At 42.8% G+C, this 16,529-nt stretch overlaps 1 protein-coding gene across 1 annotated transcript in view; it reads left to right on the top strand.

The window, feature by feature from the left end:
• Positions 1–15,529, top strand: part of LOC126266780 (uncharacterized) — a 50,770-nt gene extending 35,241 nt beyond the window's left edge. Inside the window, exons 6-7 of the mRNA XM_049971319.1 lie at positions 6,692–6,774; positions 15,384–15,529. Coding sequence (XP_049827276.1) covers positions 6,692–6,774; positions 15,384–15,431 — 131 coding nt within the window. The 3' untranslated portion in view covers positions 15,432–15,529. The remainder of the gene's footprint in view (positions 1–6,691; positions 6,775–15,383) is intronic.
• Positions 15,530–16,529: the final 1,000 nt, after the last annotated feature.

Raw genomic sequence — 16,529 nt, 5'->3', positions numbered from 1 at the left:
TATTGTGATGATCAATTCTCCCTAAGTAGGTGGGTGCCAACACAATATTTTCGCAATCGGAGTAGAAATTTGGTGATTGAAATTTCATGAGAAGATCCCGCGCAACGAAAAACGCCTGTGTTTTAATGACTGGCACTCCAATTCACGTATCACGTCTGTGACACTATCTTCCATATTTCGCGATAATACAAAACGAGCTGCCGTTGTACTTCCCTAGTATTCATTGCATAACGTTCGCATAAGGCTGAACATTTCACGCCGACTGTGTACTGTTTACAGCTGTTGCCATCAGAGATCTAACAGTAGTTGCTCTTATATAGCATGTCATAGTCTTCTGTGTTGTGTGTCTATTGAGAAATAAAAGTAACATGTGTGTTCGAATCTCTACGTCTCTATGACGTGCTTTCACCAGACCTTGTTACATGTGCCGTAAATTATACCATAACTGTCAATTGGTACGATACGCACGAACCAGAGAGTAATCAACACAAGGCGGTAATAAGTAAACATTCACTCACCCACGTAGTCTCACCACACGGCAGCAGTGTTATTTACCCTCTTCTCACCGCCCGTCTTCCAGGCAGTCGGAATTTCTTCTGTAACCTAGCTTAACTATTGTGGTACACTTTCCAAGTTATTACGTGCTAAGATAAAATCATGGGACTAAGAAAAACAAGTGTAGTACGGAAACATTTTGAGGAAGGGGATAAAGGCTGATGCAAATGTAAGTTGTGATTCAAGACCCTGAACGTTTGGGAAATATAATACATCTGATGAATAACTTGAAACTTAACCATGCGACTATAAAAGACAATCATGTACTCCAGTACCCCAGTTACCATTACACTGTAAAGTTCAGAAGAGAGATAAATGAATTTACTAAGTCCAACAAATGAGAAATTGAAGTTTTATAGCACCGATTTTCTTAGCACAAGCTTTTTCATCATAAAAAGTAGGTTTAGGGGAATGATTTGTAGAAATAAATAAACCGTAACATAACAACTAATCGAATAATCGATTTCAAGATACAATCAGTCGATACGATTAACTGCTTCATTAAAATAATCGAAAAAACCAATTAATTACTATTAATTACGCACTCCTAATGCCAACCAGATTCTATCTACATCTATACTTATACTCCGCAAGCCACCCAACGGTGTGTGGCGGAGGGCACTTTACGTGCCACTGTCATTTCCTGTCTTTCCTGTTCCAGTCTCATATGGTTCGCGGGAAGAACGACTGTCTGAAAGCCTCCGTGCGCGCTCTAATCTCTCTAATTTTACATTCGTGATCTTCTCGGGAGGTATAAGTAGGGGGAAGCAATATATTCGATACCTCATCCAGAAACGCACCCTTTCGAAACCTGGCGAGCAAGCTACACAGCGATGCAGAGCACCTCTCTTGCACAGTTTGCCACTTGAGTTTGTTAAACATCTCCGTAACGCTATCACGGTTACCAAATAACCCTGTGACGAAACGCGCCGCTCTTTTTTGGATCTTCTCTATCTCCTCCGTCAACCCGATCTGGTACGGATCTCACACTGATGAGCAATACTCAAGTATAGGTCGAACGAGTGTTTTGTAAGCCACCTCCTTTTTTGATGGACTACATTTCCTAAGGACTCTCCTAATGAATCTCAACCTGGTATCCGCCTTACCAACAATTAATTTTATACGATCATTCCACTTCAAATCGTTCCGCACGCATACTCCCAGATATTTTACAGAAGTAACTGCTCCCAGTGTTTGTTCCGCTATCATATAATCATACAATAAAGGATCCTTCTTTCTATGTATTCGCAATACATTACATTTGTCTATGTTAAGGGTCAATTGCCACTCCCTGCACCAAGTGCCCATCCGCTGCAGATCTTCCTGCATTTCGCAACAATTTTCTAATGCTGAAACTTCTCTGTATACTACAGCATCATCCGCGAAAAGCCGCATGGAACTTCCGACACTATCTACTAGGTCATTTATATATATTGTGAGAAGCAATGGTCCCATAACACTCCCCTGTGGCACACCAGAGGTTACTTTAACGTCTCTCCATTGATAACAACATGCTGTGTTCTGTTTGCTAAAAACTCTTCAATCCAGCCACACAGCTGGTCTGATATTCCGTAGGCTCTTACTTTGTTTATCAGGCGACAGTGCGGAACTGTATCGAACGCCTTCCGGAAGTCAAGAAAAATAGCATCTACCTGGGAGCCTGTATCTAATATTTTCTGGGTCTCATGAACAAATGAAGCGAGTTGGGTCTCACACGATCGCTGTTTCCGGAATCGATGTTGATTCCTACAGAGTAGATTCTTGGTTTCCAAAAACGACATGATACTCGAGCAAAAAACATGTTCCAAAATTCTACAACAGATCGACGTCAGAGATATAGGTCTATAGTTTTGCGCATCTGCTCGACGACCCTTCTTGAAGACTGGGACTACCTGTGCTCTTTTCCAATCATTTGGAACCTTCCGTTCCTCTAGAGACTTGCGCTACGCGGCTGTTAGAAGGGGGGCAAGTTCTTTCGCGTACTCTGTGTAGAATCGAATTGGTATCCCGTCAGGTCCAGTGGACTTTCCTCTGTTGAGTGATTCCAGTTGCTTTTCTATTCGTTGGACACTTATTTCGATGTCAGTCATTTTTTCGTTTGTGCGAGGATTTAGAGAAGGAACTGCAGTGCTGTCTTCCTCTGTGAAACAGCTTTGGAAAAAGGTGTTTAGTATTTCAGCTTTACGGATGTCATCCTCTGTTTCAATGCTATCATCATCCCGGAGTGTATGGATATGCTGTTTCGAGCCACTTACTGATTTAACGTAAGGCCAGAACTTCCTAGGATTTTCTGTCAAGTCGGTACATAGAATTTTACTTTCGAATTCACTGAACGCTTCACGCATAGCCATCCTTACGCTAACTTTGACATCGTTTAGCTTCTGTTTGTCTGAGAGGTTTTGGCTGCGTTTAAACTTGGAGTGAAGCTCTCTTTGCTTTCGCAGTAGTTTCCTAACTTTGTTGTTGTACCACTATGGGTTTTTCCCGTCTCTCACAGTTTCACTCGGCACGTACCTGTCTAAAACGCATTTTACGATCGCCTTGAACTTTTTCCATAAACACTCAACATTGTCAGTGTCGGAACAGAAATTTTCGTTTTGATCTGTTAGGTAGTCTGAAATCTGCCTTCTATTACTCTTGCTAAACACATAAACCTTCCTACCTTTTTTTATATTCCTATTAACTTCCATATTCAGGGATGCTGCAAAGGCCTTGTGACAACTGATTCCCTGTTCTGCACATACAGAGTCGAAAAGTTCGGGTCTGCTTGTTATCAGTAGTTCCAAGATGTTATCTCCACGAGTCGGTCCTCTGTTTAATTGCTCGAGGTCCCAGTCAATATCTGGTAAATTGAAATCTCCACCTAAGTCTATAACATGCAGAGAAAATTTATGTGAAATGTATTCCAAATTTTCTCTCAGTTGTTCTGCCACTAATGCTGCTGAGTCGGGAGGTCGGTAAAAGGAGCCAATTATTAACCTAGTTCGGTTGTTGAGTGTAACCTCCACCCACAATAGTTCACAGGAACTATCCACTTCTACTTCACTACAGATTGCTACTGCTCGAATAGCACTGGCTGCGCTCACACGTTTTTGACAGTACTAACACTACTATTGACGGCTGGAAGGCAGCCTTCTTTCAGAACTTTGTGCCACTCCGATGGTGCAGATGATGCCATATCGACACCTTGAGAAGCGATCGTCAGTAGCGGAAGGTGTCTGGACAGGATGACGTAACGACTGCAAAAAGTAACGTGTTTCCTGAACAGAAACGCGTTCTTGTCGAGAGCTCTGTGTTATTCTACACATTTGTTCCAAAGGTAGGGCTCCCAAACTGACTGTCATCTGCAAGGTCGGTACTTCGACCACTCTCATTCCTATCTCTTTGCTACACAGAGTGGCCCCGCAGTCTTCGGACACAGCAGAAGCAGTGGAATTCCTGCATATGCAGGCACGTGCGATTATACACTATGCCAATAGTTTATGTCAGAAGAGACAAAGGAGCAAGCAAAAACGACATCGAAAACTTCGTTTGAAAGTACTGCAAAAACACCTCACTTTTCCAGTAGCGGAATAAATGGAATAAAGCATAGTTACTAGTACATCCCAAGGCCTTACTACTTCGGAAATATGTGGAAGAAGTAGAAGAAAATTTGGTTTCTGGTAATACAAGTTGTCATGAAACTGACACAACTTCCACCTGACATATGTTCTTTATTTTGCATTGTAAGTATCGTAGTAAGCGACATTGTCCGCTACGCTACCGTTTTTCCCCTTTTTTATTTCATGAGATTTCATTCTGGCAGCATTTGGTCGGACTTGCTTTCTTTGTTCTCTAGCGGTAAAATACGGCCTCTGATCACCTACATTTGTTGAATTATTCGTAGTTCTGACATAATCTGTTAATATAATAGTTTGCTCACTCGCCACTGTAGCTTACGATTTGTGCGTAGGCTTCAGCAGTCCAAATCCACCTCTCCTACTGTGAAATAGCCGTTCACAACGGATCCCCCAGCACTACACTTGTCCGCTCACATACCACGTCATCTGTACAGGTATTGTCCAAATTATTTGCGTGTACTCTGTCTCTGAGAAACTACAGAGATCATGCAAATGGACTTGCACCCCTTCTAGCAGTACTGTATCGTATGTCGCTGGGGCAACGAAGGGCAGCCAGTACCTGGTGGAAGTGCACGTCATTACCGCTTCAAAGAAGGGGCGACAGACCTATGTTGCTGACATCAGTCTATCGTAGAATTACTTAACATATTTTATAGTCACCTATTGTGACATCTCTGAAGAACTAAAAAGTTATCTTTATATATCAACATGGATCCAGCAAACAGGGATGTAGCGAAATTCAGCTCACTCTGTTCAATCATGAGACAAGGGAGGCATAGACATCACGTCAGGATTCATGCTGTCTTCCTTGACTTGACGAAGGCTATTGATTTAATTCTCACTGTCGTTTAGAAAAAACAGAATACGAGTTTTCGAGTCTCAGACGAGATTTGTGACTGTATTCCTTTCAGATAGAAATCAACACGTCGCTCTTAACGGAACAGAATAATCAAGTAAATGAAAATGAATTATTAATCGAGTACGTTTTTAAATCGAACTAAAAAGTATAAAATAATTTTTCTTAGCCCCGTAGAGATTCCTAACCCCACAGAAATACAACTGCCAAAATTAAGGAATTTTTAATAACGGTGTAGTTGGTTGTAACATTTGAAATTAAAAACCTGGAGAGCATCCAGCAGATAATAGCAAGGTGGTGAACTACGCAGGCGTCAATTAGCAACCAGTGCATTAGTAAGGAGGTGAAGTATTCATGGGCCAATTATTTATGTATTGCATGCACCCGATGTTTTTCGTTTTAAATCTTAAAAGTATTTTAGTCACAAGTTATCAGGACTATTCGTAAGAGGCTAGGAATCTGTACGTGATTGGGAGAAATTATTTTATACTTTTTGGTCCGATTAAAAACGTGCCATATTAATAATTAATTTTCATTTAAATAGTTGTTCTCATTTCATGAACACATATTGCAGGAAGTGATATGTCGCTCTCTTGTTACCAGAACATACTCTCTCTGAATTTTATTGTTCTATGAGTGTATTTGAAATGTTTCAATCAATTTCAAAAATTTTGATGACAGTACAAAGCAGACATGTCGTAAATTTCCGGTTTATTTCAGTTTCTCTTCGCCTGACTCAACGAATCTCTGTATACCTCGCGAAAAGAGAGTGAAGGTAAAAATTAGAGATACACTTACCAGTGACCGTTCTTCCCGCGATCCCTTTATGAGTAGAACAGGAAAAGCGCGAAATGGCATCGGTACACAAATGTGTCCTGCGCCACACGCTGCACAAGAAAGAGAGTTAATATATAACTGCCTTCCAGTTCTGAGCCATATTTAAAATTTTAAGTTTCCAGCTCATCACGAAGTTAGTTTAAAATCAATGCAAACTGACAAGAAAGTGATATCCTTTTCCTCTTCCTCCCTCTCTCTGCTCAACGATAATGCATTCTGGTACTATCTGAGCAACACGCCTGTCCTGCAGAGCACGCGAGATATCAGGTTTTAGCAACCATTTTGACTCCCATTCCCACACATGTTGATAAGACAGACATGAAAGCGAATTTATATTGAATCGTCATCCAGATCTGAGCTATGTTATAAGCTCCATAGCTCTAGCACATCGGAAAGTTAGTTTAGAATCAACTGCAGAATTTGTACCGAATAGACAGAGACACAAGAAGGCAACCTAATAAAAAACCTTCGAAAACCAGACACATTAGAGCTAATGGAGAGGTTGAAGTGCAGTCGTTCTTCCCAAGCGACATTAGCAAATGAAATAGACAAAGGAGCAGTAGGTAGATGGTGAGGTGATAGTACCAGAAAAACCCGCTCCCTCATACTGTAAGATGGCTGGCGGAGTATGGACGTAGATGTAGATGTTTATTGAAGTTCTCTTACATGCCTCTTGTATATGAATCGCCCTTTGTTTAAACAATTGTTTAAGGATGTGTATATTGAGAGAATAATCTTATGAAGCTAGATGGGACGGAAGTGACACGTTTGTTCCGTCACACGTGTGCTACAGTCGCTGACATTGTGCCTTTTTGTATCACAGTTACAGGATGCAGTGGCTACTGCGAATGCGGGGTCGTCGCAGGCGACTGCATGTCCGAGGGAATGGAGGCCAAGGGCTACGAGGTAAGCTGGCAGCCTGAGGTGTAACCAGCGAGTCTGTAGGTTATTACTAAGTAGGTATAAGCTACGGGGTAAAACAGGTAGTAAACAATATGTAGAAGAACCGAGAGGGAACAATAAGAATGGAAGACCAAGAATAATGGGCTCGGGTTACAAAAGGTATGAGACAAGACGATAGTCTGTAGCTGCTGCTGTTCAGTCTACACAGAAGAACCAATGGCGGAAATAAAAGAAAGCGAGAACGGCCATTCCTTATAGGCAAACAACTACTGTTGAAATGAAGTTTTCAAGACAGTCATAAACCGCAGTCAATGTCTTTTATTGGCCAGTATCACGCAGTTTAACAAGAGCATCGTCAGATACTGTGGAACTTAGGAAGTGTTTCGGTGTGGAATGTTAAACTGACATAAAAGTCTTGATCATAGACATTAGAGACACTGACCACCAGCTTAATCTCTGATATCGGCAAGGTAATCAGCCAACTAGTTTGAACGTAAGTTATCATATTGGAAATTTAATTAATTCTTTTGAAATTACACAGTGTAAATTCGACAGGTTTTTACGACGTCCTTGTCGAACTGAACTAAACTGACCAGTAAAAAATTCTGATTGCGATTTGTGGCTGTCCTACAAAATGAATGAAAGGTTCAGGAGTTGGAGTGAAATTCAGATTGAGAAGATGTCACTGATAAGATTCGCTGATGGCAATGTTATCGTCAATGAAAGTAAGGAAGAGCTTCAGGACGAGTTGAATCTAATGTACATTCTAATGAGCACACATCACAGATTGATAGTAAACCGAATAAAGAAAAAGTTATGAGTAGTAGCATAAATCAGACTAGTGAGAAATTTACCATCAACATTGGGAATCGAGGCGTACACGACGTCAACGAATTCTGCTGCCTTAGAAGCAAAATAATCCTCGACGGACGAAGCAAGGTGGGCCTTAGCAGAACACGCAAAGAAGGCATTCCCGGCCAAAAGAGTCCACTAGCATCAAACGACAGCCTTAAACAGAGGAAGAAGTTTCTGAGAATGTACGTTCTGGTCCACAGCATTGAATGGTAGTGGCAAATGGGCTGTGGGGAACCTAGAACAGAAGACAATCTAAGCGTTTCAGATGAGGTTGCACAGGAGAATGTTGAAAATTAGGCGGACAGATTAGGTAATTTATGAGGAGGCTCTACACAGGATTGTCGAGGAAAGCAACGGGTCAAAAACTTTGACGAGAAGGAGGGACACAATTGTAGGACGTGGGTGAAGACATCAGGAAGTAACCTTCATGGCACCAGAAGGAGATGCAAAACGCAAGAACTGTTGAGTAAGACAGAGAGTGGAATGTATCCAACAAATAACTGATTGTCACTCTGACATGGAGGGATTAACGCAGGAAAGGAAATCATAGCGGGCCTCATCAAACCAACGAGATGACTGCTGACCAAAAGAAGTAACCTCTGGCACACAGATTAACTTCGACCCCTTCTAAAAACGAGATCTGGCTACGATTCCATATTTTCCATATTTTCCATATTTTCCATATTTTGTCCGTTAATGGCGAGGTCCAGTCAGCAGAATCTGTAACTCCCGTGGACATACCTATGTTGTGGTCGTTGGCTTTTCCAAAGTTGCTAGTTAATGTCTTCGTATTATGTTCGAGACGATTTTGGAATTCATAAATAACAAATAAAAACTTTTGTGATGTTTGTTTATTACGATTTTATAATTGGCACCGCAAAAACCGCACAGCTCGCCTCCATTTCGTGTCATCTCAGTGTTGCCACTATACTGTTTATTAGAATCGAATCCGCTGAAACTGTTGCTCCCATCATAGTAACTGGCCCAGCTCGCGGAAAACTCCGTTATTATAAACCTTCCACTGAAGCGACTTCTGTTGTTATGGAGGCTTGTGAGGTCATTCTCATGGCGTCAAACAACCCCTTGGTCCAATTTACAAAGTATCTTAATGCCTCAAATAAATCTTTGGACAATAAACACTGATAATGTACGCCAACTTTCTGCAGGGCTCAGTGGATCAAAATAGTGTCCAAAGATACTAACAGAAAGCTGGTTCTCTGTGCATGCAAATCATATTTGTCATGTACTGGTTGAACCGTGTTTATTTACAAAAGAAAAGTCACTAAACGAATGTCAAAATCAAAGCTGGGGAGAAAATTCGTCATAGATCCCGAATCCGAGCAAAGTATTTCATATGTGAGTGAAGCATATTTATTGATGTTTTAAATAATTCATATTAATTGGAACGTTGATGTTTTTATGAAACAAATTACATATGAAGAAGTACTTCGACCTTACACATCGACTGTGGCGTTTCACCTACTTCAGACGCTTTTCAGAAAAAGCGTAAAAGTAATCCGTGCAGTGCTCTCGCAGTGGGCTTTGAAGAATTTGTACGTGGAAGTCATCACCCACGAAAGCTCTTATGTCCCTGGGAAAAAGAGGTGGTTCTAGCTTCGAATTTAAGTTGCTAGTAATGCTGGGGATTATTCCTGAAAGAGAGGCCAGTCACGAAAACGGGAAATTGACGAAGATATACAAGATCGCTATTAAAAAATACGGATAATTTCAAGACAATTTTAGTAGTAGCCGAAAATGTATTTTACGCAACCTCAGAACCAACTTTATTGCCACGCGGGATTAGCCAGACGGTCTCAGGCGCTGCAGTCATAGACTGTGCGGCTGGTCCCGGCGGAGGTTCGAGTCCTCCCTCGGGCATGGGTATGTGTGTTTGTCCTTAGGATAATTTAGGTTAAGTAGTGTGTAAGCTTAGGGACTGATGACCTTAGCAGTTAAGCCCCATAAGATTTCACACACATTTTGCCGGCCAGGGTCGCCGAGCGGTTCTAGGCGCTACAGTGTGGAACCGCGTGACCGCTACGGTCGCAGGTTCGAATCCTGCCTCGGACATGGATGTATGTGATGTCCTTAGGTTAGTTACGTTTAAGTAGCTCTAAGTTCTAGGGGACTGCTGACCTTAGATGTTAAGTCCCATAGTGCTCAGAGCGACACACATTTTGAACACCATTTATTATGCGAAAATTTGGAATGAACAAAGTGCCTTCCATGGGAAACAATGTTTTGCTCGCAAACGTTGTTTAATTTACAAAAAGAGCAGAGAATTCAAAAAAGGATGTCACAAGGTTGCCTTCATATATTTCTAAGCTTTGAAATACATGAATTCCACCGACCGAGCTCTTTGAAATGTGGCAAGAGTTAAAGGGTGTAGATTGTACTGAAATTAATTGCAATGAAATGATTTAACTTTATGTACGATTGTGATTACAGAGAGCTAATATCAAGTACGTCATAACCCGTAGGTATTCGAAATTGGGGGAGGTCGGTGGGGGTGTACGGTCGGGGGCAGTGGGCTAAAAAGTTGTTCCTTCGCTCTTTCTAGAATTTCGGGATATAGATTATTTATTCATTACAAAATTCCCACACTTCGCTAGCAATGATTTTCTGTAGATACACCATTGCCGAGCGTCATACAGGGTGTCCAGAAAAGGACTTCCTGATTTCAAATTATATATCTCGAAAACAAAGATCGATAGAGGAATGCAATAAACGGTATGTTTATTGTGAACACTGTAAGAAGTTTATACAGCAGTTTGAAATAATAGTTACAAAAGCATCTAACAGATGGCACTGTAATCGCCATACGTAATGCCTAGTATAAATAGTGATCCGAAGCCCAGAGCGATCAGTTCCATTATTGAAACGCGAAAGGAGGTTAGCGTACCGAAGGAAGAGATTAAAATCATGTACTCCATTGAACAACGCGTTTTTATGGTGCTAGAGTACCACAGGTTAGAAGAGATTCCTACGGCAACAAGGCGAAGATTTCAAGCACGATGTTCCAAAAGGACCCGATGCGAAAAGCATTTGTACGCTCTTCGCAAAATTACAACTAACAGGCAGCGTAACTGATGATCTAGTGGGACATGTTGTCTGCAAGCAAACCGCAGTTACGCCTGAAAATATCGCCACAGTTTCTAGAATTATTCAGCGAAATCCAATGTCATCTGTCCTTAGAATTGCATCCGAGACTGGTTTGAAGCGTTCCAGCACGCAGAAAATACTGAGAAAGAGCCTACACATGTTCCATTCAAAATTCAAACGTACGAGCTGTGCAACAAAGGGTTGCCTTTGCTAATCACATGCTCACAATGATTAATAGTGAAGGATTTGATGTTGGCTGCATCTGGTTTACAGATGAAGCACACTTCCACCTGAATGGATACGTGAATAAGCAGATCTGGTGATTTTGGGGTTCCTAAAAGCCATATTGGTGTGAAGCGAAACCCCTGTATTCTCTCAAAGTTACTGTGTGGGCTGCAATATGCAGCAGAGGCATTATTGGCCCTTTTTTCATTCTAGAAACGGTCACTGGTGCACGTTACGTTGCAATTTTGGAACAATTTGTCGCCATACACCAAGCGTTAGAGGATCGACCATGTACTGAATGGTTTATGCGAGATGGAGCCCGACCACATCGTACCGAACAAGTATTTCGCTCTCTTGAGGAATACTTCGGGAATCGAGTCATTGCTTTGGAATATCCCATATTTACTTGTGCAGGCATGGATTGGCCTCCATATTCGCCGGATTTGACCCCTGTGACTTTTTTTTGTGGGGTACAGTGAAAGACATGGTCTACCCGACGCATCCCGCCACGCTGGACGAGCTTGAATCGGCGATCTCTGCGGCATGTGAATCCATTTCGCTTAAGACACTACGAAATGAGATGGCGAATTTCATTCTTCGTTTGCGCCACCTCTGCAGTGCCAATGGTGAACATTTTGAAAGCACTGTCATGTGATTGTTTGCAAAGATTGTTTTCATACGATTATTTCACTTATGTATGCTGGTATGAGATGTACAGCGCACAGCGCCATCTCTTAGCAACTTTTGTAGCTATTATTTAAAACTGCTGTATAAACTTCTTACAGCTTTCACAACAAACACACCGTTTACTCCATTTCTCTATCGATCTTTGTTTCCGAGATATTTAATTTTGAAATCAGGGAGTCCTTTTCTGGACACCCTGTAAGAAATACTGTGGTTCAAAATGGTTCAAATGGCTCTGACCACTATGGGACTAAACTGCTGTGGTCATTAGTCCCCTAGAACTTACAACTACTTAAACCTAACTAACCTAAGGACATCACACACATCCATGCCAGAGGCAGGATTCGAACCTGCGACCGTAGCAGTCGCACGGTTGCGGACTGCGCGCCTAGAACCGCGAGACCACCGCGGCCGGCGAAATACTGTGGCTTAAGCACTCAGTTTAGTTCGTCACTGTGGGATGTATACCAGATAGGAATGATCGAGGAATTATAGATGATCCAAAGAGGAGCAGTGCTTTTCGTTAGGTTAATTAAGTAAGCGCGAAAGCTTCCCGGAGATGCTCTCCCAACTCCAGTGGCACACGCTACATGAGTGGCATTGTGCATAACCGTGTGGTTTACTGTACTGATTCCTCGTGCGTATGTGCCGAGAAAAGGTCATGAAAGGAAAATTAAGGAGATTTCGAGGTCAAATGGAGGCCTACCAACAGTATTTCTTCCCACGAAACAAGAAAGGGGGGAAGTGAAGTGATGCTTGCACACGATGTACCCTCCACCAGACTCTGTGGTGTACAGATTTAGATGCAGAAGTAGATGTCTCATTCGTTATAATTCATATTTGACTTTTTCCGACAAATAGTGTAAATACACTCCTGGAAATTGAAATAAGAACACCGTGAATTCATTGTCCCAGGAAGGGGAAACTTTATTGACACATTCCTGGGGTCAGATACATCACATGATCACACTGACAGAACCACAGGCACATAGACACAGGCAACAGAGCATGCACAATGTCGGCACTAGTACAGTGTATATCCACCTTTAGCAGCAATGCAGGCTGCTATTCTCCCATGGAGACGATCGTAGAGATGGTGGATGTAGTCCTGTAGAACGGCTTGCCATGCCATTTCCACCTGGCGCCTCAGTTGGACCAGCGTTCGTGCTGGACGTGCAGACCGCGTGAGACGACGCTTCATCCAGTCCCAAACATGCTCAATGGGGGACAGATCCGGAGATCTTGCTAGCCAGGGTAGTTGACTTACACCTTCTAGAGCACGTTGGGTGGCACGGGATACATGCGGACGTGCATTGTCCTGTTGAAACAGCAAAGTTCCCTTGCCGGTCTAGGAATGGTAGAACGATGGGTTCGATGACGGTTTGGATGTACCGTGCACTATTCAGTGGACCCCTCGACGATCACCAGAGGTGTACAGCCAGTGTAGGAGATCGCTCCCCACACCATGATGCCGGATGTTGGCCCTGTGTGCCTCGGTCGTATGTAGTCCTGGTGGTGGCGCTCACCTGCACGGCGCCAAACACGCATACGACCATCATTGGCACCAAGGCAGAAGCGACTCTCATCGCTGAAGACGACACGTCTCCATTCGTCCCTCCATTCACGCCTGTCGCGACACCACTGGAGGCGGGCTGCACGATGTTGGGGCGTGAGCGGAAGGCGGCCTAACGGTGTGCGGGACCGTAGCCCAGCTTCATGGAGACGGTTGCGAATGGTCCTCGCCGATACCCCAGGAGCAACAGTGTCCCTAATTTGCTGGGAAGTGGCGGTGCGGTCCCCTACGGCACTGCGTACGATCCTACGGTCTTGGCGTGCATCCGTGCGTCGCTGCGGTCCGGTCCCAGGTCGACGGGCACGTGCACCTTCCGCCGACCACTGGCGACAACATCGATGTACTGTGGAGACCTCACGCCCCACGTGTTGAGAAATTCGGCGGTACGTCCACCCGGCCTCCCGCATGCCCACTATACGCCCTCGCTCAAAGTCCGTCAACTGTACATACGGTTCACGTCCACGCTGTCCCGGCATGCTACCAGTGTTAAAGACTGCGATGGAGCTCCGTATGCCACGGCAAACTGGCTGACACTGACGGCGGCGATGCCCAAATGCTGCGCAGCTAGCGCCATTATTACGGCCAACACCGCGGTTCCTGGTGTGTCCGCTGTGCCGTGCGTGTGATCATTGCTTTTACAGCCCTCTCGCAGTGTCCGGAGCAAGTATGGTGGGTCTGATACACGGGTGTCAATGTGTTCTTTTTTCCATTTCCAGGAGTGTATATTACTAGACCCAAAAATAACTTCTATAAAGACTTCAAGATCTTAACATTAGTACAGAAGTTAGTGGCAACCATGGATTCACTCGTTCAGCAGTCTGTCCTAGTGTATTAAATGTCTTGTGTGTAATGTTGTGAAGTGTAAGACTGAATTAAACACCATTCTATTGCACAACTCCATGTACTCTACTGAAGGTTCTCCTCAAAGAAACTCATAAAAATCAACATTTTACAGTTGTTATGGTCAACATTAGCACTGAAGTTCAGTAACATTTCATAATGTTAAATCATTTTACTGTGTTGCATTGTAAAGTGCAACGTATTTAATAGCACATTAAGTGATAGAATATATGCTTTTACTGACAACGCATATAGCTCAAAATCATGTTATTTAACGTGTAAATCGTAGTGAAATTATTTGAAACAAATCACGGAGTTACAGCTCCGAAATTTATTCAGAATAAAATGAGCATCAACAGTCTCAGGCCGGCCGGGGTGGACGAACGGTTCTAGGCACTACAGTTTGGAACCGTGCTACCGCTATCGTCGCAGGTTCGAATCCTGCCTCGGGCATGGATGTGTGTGATGTCCTTAAGTTAGTTACGTTTAAGTAGTTCTAAGTTCTAGGGGACTGATCTCCTCATAAGTTACGTCCCATAGTACTCCGAGCCATTTTGAACAGTCTCAGATCATTTCACTCTAGACCGAATGACAAATACACCACACATTATATATTTCATAAACAGCAAGATTACTTCTCTTGTTAGTTAATATTCTATTAGCATCAGTGACTCAGATATGGCCATAAATAAGCAGCGAGTGTTTATAAATTTGAACTATAACAATAATTTATTCATCTGAAGATCGTAAATGTAATTCGTAAAATTGCTTACCTGACGAACGGCAGCAAAATAGTGGCGCTATTAAACGCCGATTCACTTCATATAATATTATTCGTAGTGCCACGAGAAAATATTTTAAATTTCGCGCGCTTAGCGCCTCTGAATTCTTACCATGGGCAAAGATCACAAACATATCAAATTACGAAATCTATACACGATGTACTACAATACTTGAATAATATGTACATCACTCTCTTCATTACTTTTTCCAGATACCCCTGTGTGCATGATCCAATGTACTTCTAAAATAAATGTCTGGCGGTAAGGTCTTCGACTTTTTTTCTCCACTTAGATGCCAATATGTTTTTGCTGTGCTCCTTCTGTTGATGTTACAATCTAATAAATTCTTATCAAGTCACTGTTTATTCTAAACCTCTGTTTTACCCAGAAATGATGTTGCAATGTCGCTTTACATTACTTTGCCTCGTTACTTTACAGATATAGATTAATTATCACACAGCAAATGTTCAATACGTTTTTCAGCATATGTTGATAAAACATACATATGCAAACGGGATGTGTTACGAATAAACGTGTTTTTGTTCTTTCAGACAGTATATGAATGGCTTGAAAAAGTCATCGTGAAGGTGGATGCTTGATCAGGAAAAAGTGAAATAGAAACAGTGATGTTACTTTTGTACATCTACTATTGTTGTAAGGACATTAATAAGAAATAAAAATTCTGAAAATTCAATAACTGTTTTATTTAACCTCATTGTTGTTTATTTGAGCGAGAACTCAAAACAACTACATTTTCTGACTGAGCACGAATGGCTACGTTAGTGATGATGTTGATGATGAAGCACGTGACTGAGGACTTGCTACAAGCCGTTCCAATTGACACTACGTGGGCAGCGTCCATTTCATGTTTCTCAGGTATAACTGTCTCACGTACAGGTAACGATAGTGAGTTTGTATATAGGTTATTTGCGTGTTTATGTTCACTTTATTCATGGCGACGATAGGGGAGAGGGAACCTGGTGCCTACAAATATCCTGACTCTTTCGAATAATAGCAAGGGGGTCGCCGTGCTCAACGTACCCATCAGACGGTTGGGTTACCAACAAGAGTGCCACGTGACCACTCAGTAAGGTCACATTATGAAGAGGTTTGGGATTTATTCAGAATACTGGCTTAAAGTCTGCTGATCAGGATCTGCTCGCCAACATATCTGCTCCACTTGTGATGAAATACTGAGATTAACAGCTTCTTCACCACCAGGATTCGCCGCGCGGGGTAGCCGTGCTGGCTGGGCGTCTTGTCACGCTCCGCTCGGCTGCCCCCCGTTGGAGGTTCGAGTCCTCCCTCGGGCGTGGGTGTGTGTTGTCCATAGCGCAAGTTAGTTTAAGTTAGAGTAAGTAGTGTGTAAGCTTACGGACCGGTGACTTAAGCAGTTTGGTCCCACAAGATCTGTACCACAGATTTACAAATTCTTTTACCAGGATTCGAACCTGTTTGTCCCTGTCAATTGCGCTCCACCACACTAGAGTGCATTAGCAGACTCTGCTACTGTGGCGGCTGTTGTGTGGGCTCTTTCACCTGAAGGTAGTTACACATCATTGTCAAGTACCAAAGTTTTATGCCTAAGCCTAGCACGCTGTCTCTGCACAAGCACTTCACTCCTTAGAGCAGAGCTACTACTCAAACTATGGGTGTAACTTGAAAGGTGGCTACACCGAGTCACAGCGCGAGAGATT

Source organism: Schistocerca gregaria, chromosome 4 (assembly GCF_023897955.1).
Source record: "Schistocerca gregaria isolate iqSchGreg1 chromosome 4, iqSchGreg1.2, whole genome shotgun sequence".
NCBI classification, from domain to species: domain Eukaryota; kingdom Metazoa; phylum Arthropoda; class Insecta; order Orthoptera; family Acrididae; genus Schistocerca; species Schistocerca gregaria.
This window is presented reverse-complemented; position numbering and strand designations above follow the sequence as displayed.